Source organism: Cebus imitator, unplaced genomic scaffold, assembly GCF_001604975.1.
Source record: "Cebus imitator isolate Cc_AM_T3 unplaced genomic scaffold, Cebus_imitator-1.0 Scaffold883, whole genome shotgun sequence".
Classification (NCBI taxonomy): domain Eukaryota; kingdom Metazoa; phylum Chordata; class Mammalia; order Primates; family Cebidae; genus Cebus; species Cebus imitator.
Window position 1 is genome coordinate 226,411 of NW_016108198.1, and position 10,997 is coordinate 237,407.

The following is a 10,997-nucleotide window of genomic DNA, read 5'->3' on the forward strand; positions in this document are numbered from 1 at the left end:
TCTAGCACTTTGGGAGGCCAGGGTGGCTGGATCACAAGGTCAGGAGTTCGAGACAAGCCTGACCTGCGTGGTGAAACCCCGTCTCTACTAAAAATACAAAAAAATAGTCAGGTGTGGTGGTGTGCACCTGTCATCCCAACTATTGGGGAGGCTGAGGTAGGAGAATTGCTTGAACACGGGAGGCGGAGATTGCAGTGAGCTGAGATCGAGACACTGCACTCCAGCCTGGGTGACAGAGCCAGACTCCATCTCAAACAAAAACAAAAACAAAAACAAAACAAAACAAAATTAGGCCGGGCACCACGATGACTCACACTTGTAATCCCAACACTTTGGGAGGCCAAGGAGGGCAGATCACCTGAGGTCGGGAGTCCGAGACCAGCCTAACCAACACGGAGAAACCCTGTCTCTACTAAAAATACAAAAAATTAGCCAGGCGTGTTGGTGCATGCCTGTAATCCCAGCTGAGGAAGGAGAATCACTTGAACCTGGGAGGCTGAGGTTGCAGTGAGCCGAGATCACGCCATTGCACTCCAGCCTGGGCAACAAGAGCGAAACTCTGTCTCAGAAAAAAAAATACAAAAATTAGCCAGGCACGGTGGCTCATGCTTGTAATCCCAGCACTTTGGGAGGCCAAGGTGGGGAGATTACAAGGTCAGAAGATGGAGACCATCCTGGCCAACATGGTGAAACCCCATCTGTGCTAAAAATACAAAAATTACCTGGTGGCAAGTGCCTGTAATCCCAGTTACTTAGGAAGCTGAGACAGGAGAATCACTTGAACAAGGGAGGCAGAGGTTTCAGTGAGTCGAGATTGCGCCACTGCACTGCAGCCTGGTGACAGAGCGAGACTCCGTCTCAAAACAACAACAACAACAAAATACAAATATTCGCCGGGCGTAGTGGTGCGCATCTGTAATCCCACTACTCAGGAAGCTGAGGCACAAGAATCGCTTGAACCGGGGAGGCGGAGGTTGCAGTGAGCCAAGATCTCACCACTGTACTCCAGCCTGGGACACAGAGTGAGACTCTGTCTCAAAAAGAATTTTTTTTTCTTTGAGATGGAGTCTCGCTCTGTCATGTATGCTGGAGTGCAGTGGTGCAATCTCGGTTCACTGCAACCTCCACCTCCCAGGTTCAAGTGATTCTCCTGCCTCAGCCTCCTGTGTAGCTGGGATTACAGGTGCACGCCACCACACCTGGCTAATTTTTGTATTTTTAGTACAGACGGGGTTTCCACATGTTGGCCAGGCTCCTCTCAAACTCCTAACCTCATCCGCCCGCCTTGACCTCCCAAAGTGTTGGGAATACAGGCCTGAGTCACTGTGCCCAGCCTAAAAAACAATTTTTAAATGAAAAGATGCTGTCAGGCCGGACACAGTGGCTCATGCCTGTAATCCCAGCACTTTGGGAGGCTGAGGCAGGTGGATCACGAGGTCAAGAGATCAGAGACCATCCTGGCCAACATGGTGAAACCCCATCTCTACTAAAAATAAAAAAATTAGGGCTGGACGCGGTGGCTCACACCTGTAATCCCAGCACTATGGGAGGCCGAGGCTGGCGGATCACGAGGTCAAGAGATCAAGACCATCCTGGCCAACATGGTGAAACCCCGTCTCTACTAAAAATACAAAAATTAGCTGGGCGTAGTGGCGTGCGCCTGAAGTCCCAGCTACTCGGGAGGCTGAGGCAGGAGAATTGCTTGAACCCGGGAGGTGGAGTTTGCAGTGAGCCGAGATTGTGCCATTGCACTCCAGACTGGCACCTGGCGACAGAGCGAGACTCTGTCTCAAAAAAAAAATTAGCCGGGTGTGGTGGTGTACACCAGTAGTCCCAGCTACTCAGGAGGCTGAGGCAGGAGAATCATTTGAACCTGGGAGGCAGAGGTTGCCGTGAGCCAAGATTGCGCCAGTGCACTCCAGACTGGCAACAGAGTGAGACACCGTTTCAACAAAAAAAAAGAAAAAAAATGCTGTCAAGCCATACACGCACACATCAGTAGGTGGCCACAGGGAGAAGGGTTGGGAACCTGTGGGCCGGCAGCTCTGGGAGGCTGGTGCTGGGCAGCAGCTAGTACCCCTTTCTCTGTTCCGTATCCTTGCCCTTCCAGAGCCAGAACTGAGCCCAGCTGAGAGTGTACCCTGGCGCAGCCTGGATTCCTGGGGGGGCCCGGCAGCCACACGCAGCCATGCACTACCCAGCTGCACTCCTCTTCCTCATCCTGGCCAATGGGGCCCAGGCCTTTCGAATCTGCGCCTTCAATGCCCAGCGGCTGACGCTGGCCAAGGTGGCCAGGGAGCAGGTGATGGACACCTTAGTGCGGGTAGGTTCATCGCTTCAGGGAAGCTGTGTCCCTAATCACCATGACCCAAAGCCCCCAGCCCTGCCTGGCCAGGGGTATGTCCCAGAGAAGATGGGACAGGAAGAGGGAAGAGGTGTGGCGTGGAGATGCAGCACGGGTGCTTGGCTTGGCCACCATTGGGCTCAGTTGCTTCCTCTGGGAAGCAGGTGGCGTGTGGGTAGGATGAGTCTTCTGGGGCCTTTCCAATCCTACTGCTTTCTGTGGGCTGCAGCCAGTGAGCCTTAACATTCTTGGCCACAACAGTGCCAGTTTCCTGGGCCCATTGCCTCCTCTCAGGGCAGCTGGCACTGAGTCGGGCTGGCCTTCCCGGTGTCTCGCAGATCCTTGCTCGCTGCGACATCACGGTGCTGCAGGAGGTGGTGGACTCTTCCGGCAGCGCCATCCCCCTCCTGCTTCGAGAACTCAATCGGTGAGGAAGGCTCTGTGGGTCTAATCAGGGGCGCACCCAGAGTCTCGAGGCCCTGACTCCGCCTCCCCTTTTGTTGGCAGATTTGATGGCTCTGGGCCCTACAGCACCCTGAGCAGCCCCCAGCTGGGGCGCAGCACCTACATGGAGACCTACGTGTACTTCTATCGGTAAGCATGGAGCTGGCAGTGCAGTGGGGAGTGGGGGGAGGGGCGTCCTTGGCCCTAATAGTCCCCAGGGCCATAGGCCCCCCATCCTGGGACAGCCTCACCTGCTTAGCATGTTTTCTCTTCTCAACACCTTTTATTCTGGGCTCTTCCCATCCTTAATCCCCAACAGAGTGTCCATAGAGCAGGAGGCCTTCCTTCTCCAAGCACAAACATGGAGTCCCTCCTCCTCTCTCCTGTGGTAGCTTCTGCTCCTGGCAAGAGGCTCTGTGCAGGGCACTTATGGGCCTTGGGTAGATCAGAGCTCCTAAGTCCCTGGGAGGACAGGCTGGTGTGGAGCCCTTTGGAGTCAGGATCCAGAGGGCAAGGGAGGCAGGCTGCAGGGAAGAACTAATTCTTTATATAAATAAAATTACATGAGGTCTGGTATTTGCTCCAAAATAACTGGGTAGGCAGGGTACAGTGGCTCATGCCTGTGATCCCCGTGCTTTGGGGGCTGTGGCGGCAGGATCACTTGAGCCCAGGAGTTCAAGGCTGCAGTGAGCTATGATTGTGCCACTGCACTCCAGCCTGGGCAACAGAGCGAGACCCTGTCTCCAAATAAAAAGATGACATCAAAGTGTCCAAATGACAAAATGTACTATACCCAGTCCAGGGAATATTATTCAGCCAGAAAGAGGGATGAAGCACAGACACGTGCCACGGCATGAATGAACGTGGAATACATTGCAGGAACTGAAAGGCCACAGATGATCTGATTTCATTTGTATGAAATATCCAGAATAGGCAAATGTACAAGATAGAGAACAAATAGTGGTTGTAGGGAGAATGGCGAGTAACTGGTAATGGATGTTATGTTTTTCTTAGGGGTAATGGGTGATGACGTTTTAAAATTGATTGTAGCAATAGTTGCAGAGCCTTGTGAATGTCCAAAAAAAACGAGTTGTATACTTGAAGCAGGTGAATTTTATGGCATATGGTCTGATTTTTTTAAAGTTCTAGAGACAGGGTAGGAGGGCTGTGCCACATTGCAGATGTTGGTGGAGGGTTAAGATTAGAGACAGGCCCCTCCCTGAGTGCCGTTTGACACTTGCAAGCCAAAATCAGTGACGTGGGGCCACTGCTGCCCATCTCTTGGTCCTCCCAGGTCACATAAAACACAGGTCCTGAGTTTCTACGTGTACAACGACAAAGATGATCTCTTTGCCCGGGAGCCATTTGTGGCCCAGTTCTCTTTGCCCGGCAAGGGTAGGAAGGGAAGAAGGGTGGGCTTGGTATGTGGGAGCAGAAGGGTGGGTTCTGGCTGGCTCCACTGGAGACTTCCTCACCCAGAGGGGCTAGGGAAGAAGGGCCAGGAGTGGATGGCAGCCCTCGGTCCCTGGGCCTTGCAGTCCTTCCCAGCCTGGTTTTGGTTCCACTGCACACCACTCCTAAGGCCGTGGAGAAGGAGCTGAATGCCCTCTACCATGTGTTTCTGGAGGTCTCCCAGCACTGGCAGACCAAGGTAGGTAGGCCTGGGCAGTTTGCACGGGAGGGACAATAGGGCGGCTCAGTGGCCAGCCCGATGGCTGCTCTGTCTTTAGGATGTGATCCTGCTTGGGGACTTCAATGCTGACTGTGCGTCACTGACCAAAAAGCGCCTAGACAAGCTGGAGCTGCGGACGGAACCAGGCTTCCACTGGGTGATTGCCGATGGGGAGGACACCACGGTGCGGGCCAGCACCCACTGCACCTATGACCGCATCGTGCTGCACGGCGAGCGCTGCCGGAGCCTGCTGCACACTGCGGCGGCCTTTGACTTCCCCATGAGCTTCCAGCTCACCGAGGAGGAGGTGAAGGGATGAGGCCAAGGAGGGAGGGCAGGAGCTGGGTCACCGGGAAGCCCCTCGGCCCCAAGCACTGACACTGCGCCACCACCCATTCCCAGGCCCTCAACATCAGTGACCACTACCCCGTGGAGGTGGAGCTGAACCTGAGCCAGGCGCACAGTGTCCAGCCTCTCAGCCTCGCTGTTCTGTTGCTGCTGTCACTCCTGCCCCCTCAGCTGTGCCCTACCACCTAAGCGTCCCCCCTCTAGAGCCTGCTGCCTTTTAGGACTCAAACCGCAGCCTCTCCCCATCTATCCAACTCTGTGACTGCAGTCCGCCCCCATCTTTTGTTTGATTTGGCTCTTGTTTTTTGGTTGGGCTTGTGCCTAGATTAGAAGAGGAATCCAGGGTATCCAAGGCTGAACTCATGCCACCTGCCAGGTAGCGTAGTATCAGGAGTGGAGACAAAGTGGGCTCCGAGTTGGGGGAGGGGAAGGGAGGGCTCAGAAAGAGGAATCAAGACTTTGTATGACAAGGACAGTTACTGAGAACAAAACTCCCGATGGGTGAGATATGGCACTAGTGCATATGCCAATGGGCCGTCTTTATTGTGGATTGGGAAGAATCACCAGGAAACCATGAAGCCCCAGTAGCTACAAGGAGGGTGATTAAGCCACTCACTCCATCAAACCACTTCCCTGAAACCAGCAAACACAGGGAAATATTTCAGCTCATTGTAATCTGGTGAGCACTGCAGTCAGGCCTGTCATAAGCGCCACACAGCCGTGCTTGTGCCACCCGGGTGCTGTCGTCTGGGTTGGCACAGGCTTCGGCCTGTCTGGCAAGGTCCAGCCAAGGCTGGTTAAGGCAACAGGTGCACACAAAAAATCTGCACCAGTTATGTAACTGCAAAAGCTCCTATTTGAACCCAGGAGCCCCAGGAAAGGGGCTGCAGGACAGTAAAATGTGAGTAACGTGCCGAGCCCTCCCTCCCCACCTGCCACTGCCCAAAAAGAGCAGTTAACAGGCCATGTATTAACTCTGATCACATTTATGATACGGAACCATTGCCCCAAGGTAAACAAAAATAAAGTATTCCCAGGTATGTTTGGCAAAAAAAATAATAAATGAAGGTAATTAAAAACCTTAGAAATGGCTGTAAATTGAGATTATAAAAAAACAGAGGCCTCTTGGAAGCCACAGGCTGGGGGCTGGGGCCAAGTGGGCCACCATACCCCAGCTCTGGAACCAGAAGCCTTTAGAGTTCCTGTCCCTGGGCCTAGATGATCAGACCACCCACTTATCACTGTTCTCATTCTGCTGCTCCCCCAAAGGTCATTGCTGTTCTACAACAGTTCAACTCAGACATCTAGGATCCCCAGGCCAAAGCATGCCACATCTATCTGTTCCCAGGTCTTTTTGTTACAAAGGAGCAAAGGTCAGCCCAGACCAAATGATGGTGAGGGCTCTGGGAATGCAGGCTGTAGAAAGGGTAGGTGCATGGGGCTCAGGAGGCTGCTAGAGATAGGCAAATCCCAGGTGACACCATCAGTACCTGGATGATTCCGGAGACTAGCTAAACCAGATGGCTGAGACCACGCCCAGCATGACAACATCTACCCTTGCTAAATAAAGGCTGCTGCTGGTCAGCCTCTAGCCCACAAGCTCTCTTCATCCCCATGTGTTGTAATAAACAACACAATCCGAGGCTGACTTCAGCCCGGGACTGCAAGGCTTTGCTGCAGCTGTGCTTTATGAAAAGCACTTCAGTGCTTTTCAACCTACTGCCTAGGACCTGGGGAGGTCCAAGTCAAGTTCCAGAGTATACAACTGACACAAGGCCACCAGCCCTAGCCCTTTGCTGCCTCATGAGCAGGGCTGAGTTGTTAACCAGTTTCTGAAGTCGAAGGGCAATGATGACTCCAAGGTTCTCAGATAAGTTCCTTCCCCCTCAAGAATGCAGATACAAAGACATAGGTGGACAAGAAGTAAATTTATTGGTTCATATTATAAGGGGGCAGCACAGTGGAAGCCCTCATGAGTGCAGGGCCCGCCACTTGTCCAGAGGGCCACGATTGGGGATGTACTTAACCCCACAGCCATCTGGGATGAGCCGCTTCTCAGCCACCATGTCTTCAAATTCATCGGCATTGAACTTGGTGAAGCCCCACTTCTTTGAGATGTGGATCTAGGGGGCAATGGAAAGAGCTGAGTCAGGAGGCCTGTGGCAAGGTAAGGTGGGAGAAGGGGGCTGCAGCACCACATACCTTCTGGCGGCCAGGGAACTTGAACTTAGCCCTGCGCAGGGCCTCAATCACATGCTCCTTGTTCTGCAGCTTGGTGCGGATGGACATGATCACTTGTCCAATGTGAACCCTGGCCACAGTGCCCTGGGGCTTTCCAAAGGCACCTCGCATTCCTGTTTGGAGCCTACATTGGGGCAGTGCAAGGTCAGACACATGAACATACATCTGGAAGCCCTGTCTCCAAGGTCCCTTAGAGCAACCCATACAAGAAACAGGCTGCATACACTACCAAGGAAGCTGCTGTTTGCAGCCATTGCACACTGGGCCCCTATGAGGAAAGGAACTCAGTCGGCTTAATTGGCTGCAGAGGATCCCAAGAACCACTGATACACCCTGTAAGGCACCACTGGGCTCCTCTGCCAGCTCTACCTGCTTGCTGGCAGATGGCTGTCATCAAGCTCAAAGCAAGGAAAGCCATTCCCACTACAAGTGTTTCCCTTCACCTGTGACTAAGAGGTTGCTAAAACTTACTCATGCTTTCTTGCTTCTATCCACAACGGTCCACAGGAAGGAAGGAGTCCTACTGAGTGACCACTGAAAGTCACTTGCCAGCTGTGTCCTGGCTTTTCTAGTAGTCAGCCATGATGGCTGAGTCACTGGGGCCACCTCTATGCTCTGACAAATTAATGCAAGCCTAATAATGTAGAGGCTCCAAGTTATGGGACAACTGCCTCCAAAAGCCCCAGACCAAGCTCACCTGTCAGCCCCAGCACAGGACAACATCTTGTTGATGCGGATGACGTGGAAGGGGTGGAGCCGCACTCGGATATGAAAGCCATCTTTGCCACAACTTTTCACCATGTACTTATTGGCACAAATTCGGGCAGCCTCCAGGGCTAGGTAGGGGGGAAGGAAAGCAGCAAAGTGAGAGAAGACAGTAGAGAAACATCCACCATGACCATCTCCAGCTCGGGGGAAATGTGTTGGCTGAGTTTTGTGAAAAGGCTCAAACTCCCAGTACCTGTGCAGTGCACGCGAATGGGGCCGAGGGAGCAGGAGGACAACTGGGGGTGATTTACAGAGAATCCAGCCTTACCTTCAGAGGAGAGCTGCTCATATTCATCTGATACCATGTGGCCACAGAGCGGAAACTCATCCACTTTTGCCTTCTTCCGCCCCAGGTCAAAGATGCGAATCTTGGCATCTAAAAAAGGATTGGGTAAGTGTGCAGGGGGTGTCGCAAACGGATGCTGGGTCAGTAGGGCCAAGCTAGTGCAGCAGCTCTTCCACTACTTACCAGGGACACCTCGGCAGAAGCGAGACTTTGGGTACGGCTTATTCTTACAATATCGGTAACTGCAGGGAGTGGAAAAACCCAGGTCAGGTGAGGTTCACAGAAAACTCAACCATCAACCCAAACGAGGGAATGCACGTCCACTTCTAAGCTGCTTCCCTTCAGGGAAATGAGCTCCAAAGCAACACTTCGCTGCTGCAGCACAGAGGGCACCCAAGTAGAAACATAAAAGCCACTTTTTCCGTTACTTTGTCTTACACTTCCTAAAAGTACACACTTTGCAACAAGTTTTCTTAGTTAAAAATGCTCTCTCAGACACTGTGTACTACAAATTCACCGCATTATCATTCCACAGCTCAGGTCACCCAACTGAAGACTTTTGGGCACGTGGCACTAAATCCACCTCCGAGCCGAGTGGAAAGGTGTCTGGTGCCTGCCCCCTGTCGGGCACACGAGGCGGCTGCACCCGTTTTCCCGGGACTGCCCTTCACGTCCGAGAAGGCACGAGGCACGTCGCCCGGAAATAAGACAGGGAACGCACACAAAGGCCCCGAGAGGGTATCTAGCGCCCAAAAATATGGCGAGCTTGCAGGACAGAGGGAGAGATATGAGAGGAACGTCGCTTCCACATCGACACGGGAATGAAGGAACAGACAGTAATACTTAAGACTTAAAAAGAATCGAGGGATGTGAGGCAAAACATAGGGTCAGTTCCAAAGACAGGGCCGCCGCGGGGCGGGGGGGGCTCCACCTCACAGGTGCTTTCAGGGGCCAAAGGTAGTTCTTTCCCCGCTCATTTCCCAGCTGTTAAAGTACATGGATTCAAAACTCACCAACGGGCGGGGCGGCGGCCCATAGCGACACCAGGATCTTCAGTGGCTGCAACGAAAGACAGCGTCGGAACGGAAGACGAGAACAGGCATAAAACCAGCGGTCAGAACCTGCAAGGGCACGGCCAGATACCACAAGCGCGCTTACTCACCGTGCCTAAGGAAAAGAGGCGCTCCTACGCCTGCGCATGCTTTATATACACGGTCTATCTTAGCGCGTAAGAACCATAGAGTCCTGGCGGAGGCGGATAGACGCTCTGTCAGACGTCATGACCATAGACGCGGGCGTAGCCTAGCACATGCGCAGAGTAGAGAGGTGGCCGGGTACCGGGGCCGCGGGCGGCCAGCTGACGAATGGGGCTTCGCCACCTGGTCTCGAGAAGCCCGCTTCCGGCTGGCCATCTTGGGCGTAGAACTCTTGCCCCAGGCTTTGCTGTTAACTATGACAGACGTATATTTCCGAGAATGGAAAAAAGGAAAGTACCCCTGGGTGGGCCTCCCAGCGACCGCGAAAGTATCCCCGAGCTTGCGCGGGCCCCGGACACGCGCTCCGTGCCTCTTGCTAGGCTAGAGGGCCCGGCGGTGAAGCACCATACCGGGCCCTAGGCCGGCGTTCCTTTGTCAACTCGGGAGGCCGGAGCAGCAGAGTCGCCCCCTAGACCCATTCCCCGACCAGAGAGGCAGGGCTAGGAGCCGTGCCCCGTATCCCCGTTTGCTGGAGACCCAGGGTTCGCACATTGTCGCGGGGAAGACGCCGAGAAGTCTCCACAAAGATCCATGGCCTGGGAGACCCCGGGGGCATCACTAGGCCCGCTCCGCCCACCCTGACCCGCACCCTCCCGGCCAGCTGCGTCTCTGGCGCCGCCTCCCGTGAGCCGCTCTGGCTTCGACGCCGCCCCGCCCTTTCCACTCCACTGTACTCTGAGTGCCTCGAGGCGCGTCTGGGGGTCTTGGGGAAGCACGACCGCCCCCGGCCGCCCACGGGGTAGCATCTAGGGAAAGGTGCGCAGAGAGGGAGGACATCCTGGGGGAAGTGGCGTTTGGAGGTGTCTGTCTACCATTCTGCAGGTGGGGTAACAATGTCTTCCTGTCCTTTCACAGAAGGACGGGAGGGAATCCTGCTCGAGCGCACCTGTTTTCCAGGATGATATGCCGCTTTAATAACTGGCTGCAGGTCCCTTTGAGAAAAGCTTGGAACGGTTTCTGGTGTGCACTTGCAGCCACCGTGCAAAGTCCTTCCCAGGGGAACCTAGCCTCCCTTTCCATCATGGGTCTCTGGATCCCAGCGGTGACTTAGGTGACTGGGTTCGAGGCTGTAACACCACTGGGGCAATACAAGTCAGGGATTGCGGCGGGGCGCGGTGGCTCACACCTGTAATCCCAGCACTTTGAGAGGCAGAAGTGGGTGGATCACTTGAGCCCAGGATTTTGGGACCAGCCTGCACAGCATAGTGAAAAAACACCTCTACATACATTAAAAATTAAAAATTACCCAAGCGTGGTGGGACACTCTAATCCCAGCTACTCGGGAGGCTGAGGTGAAAGGATCGCTTGAGCTCAGGAGGCAGAGATTGCAGTGAGCTGAGATCGGACCACTGCACTCCAGCCTGGGTGACAGAGCAAGACTCTGTCTCAAAAAAGTCATATATGGCTGAGCTCGGTGGCTCACGCCTGTAATCTCAGCACTTCGGGAGGACAAGATGGGCAGATCATGAGGTCAGGAGTTCAAGACCAGCCTGACCAACATGGTGAAACTCGGTTTCTACTAAAACGACAAAAATTAGCCAGGCGTGGTGTGGCGAGCCTGTAATCCCAGCTACTCAGGAGGCTGAGGCAGGAGAATCGCTTGAATCCTGGGAGGTGGAGGTTGCAGTGACCTGATCT

General features: G+C 54.0%; 2 protein-coding genes and 1 non-coding gene across 6 annotated transcripts in view; 1 reads left to right on the plus strand and 2 right to left on the minus strand.

Annotated features, from left to right (window-relative positions):
* DNASE1L1 (deoxyribonuclease 1 like 1) overlaps positions 1-5,892 on the plus strand; it is a 10,711-nt gene extending 4,819 nt beyond the window's left edge. For 2 of the 3 annotated variants that reach the window (XM_017520794.2, XM_017520795.1), the window contains exons 3-9: positions 2,111-2,323; positions 2,683-2,771; positions 2,849-2,938; positions 4,083-4,183; positions 4,327-4,439; positions 4,519-4,767; positions 4,863-5,892. In XM_017520794.2, coding sequence (XP_017376283.1) covers positions 2,189-2,323; positions 2,683-2,771; positions 2,849-2,938; positions 4,083-4,183; positions 4,327-4,439; positions 4,519-4,767; positions 4,863-4,997 — 912 coding nt within the window. In that variant the 5' untranslated portion in view covers positions 2,111-2,188 and the 3' untranslated portion in view covers positions 4,998-5,892. The remainder of the gene's footprint in view (positions 1-2,110; positions 2,324-2,682; positions 2,772-2,848; positions 2,939-4,082; positions 4,184-4,326; positions 4,440-4,518; positions 4,768-4,862) is intronic. The other variant, XM_017520796.2, reaches the window with a different exon arrangement.
* An 825-nt stretch (positions 5,893-6,717) lies between these two features.
* Positions 6,718-9,680, minus strand: RPL10 (ribosomal protein L10). Of its 2 annotated transcripts, XM_037735661.1 has the most exons (6): positions 9,117-9,680; positions 8,287-8,345; positions 8,086-8,193; positions 7,747-7,885; positions 7,011-7,173; positions 6,718-6,931 (listed from the first exon to the last, which is right to left on the minus strand). In XM_037735661.1, exons 1-6 carry the CDS (start codon positions 9,137-9,139, stop codon positions 6,779-6,781), a joined length of 645 nt encoding a protein of 214 aa, XP_037591589.1. In that variant the 5' UTR covers positions 9,140-9,680; the 3' UTR covers positions 6,718-6,778. The 2 variants fall into 2 exon arrangements, with proteins under 2 accessions (XP_037591589.1, XP_037591590.1); XM_037735662.1 differs by lacking the exon at positions 6,718-6,931 and having other exon boundaries at positions 7,054-7,162.
* On the minus strand, positions 7,222-7,356 carry LOC119469842. Its single transcript, XR_005198691.1, has one exon. It is a non-coding gene; the product is annotated as a small nucleolar RNA SNORA70 (small nucleolar RNA).
* Positions 9,681-10,997: the final 1,317 nt, after the last annotated feature.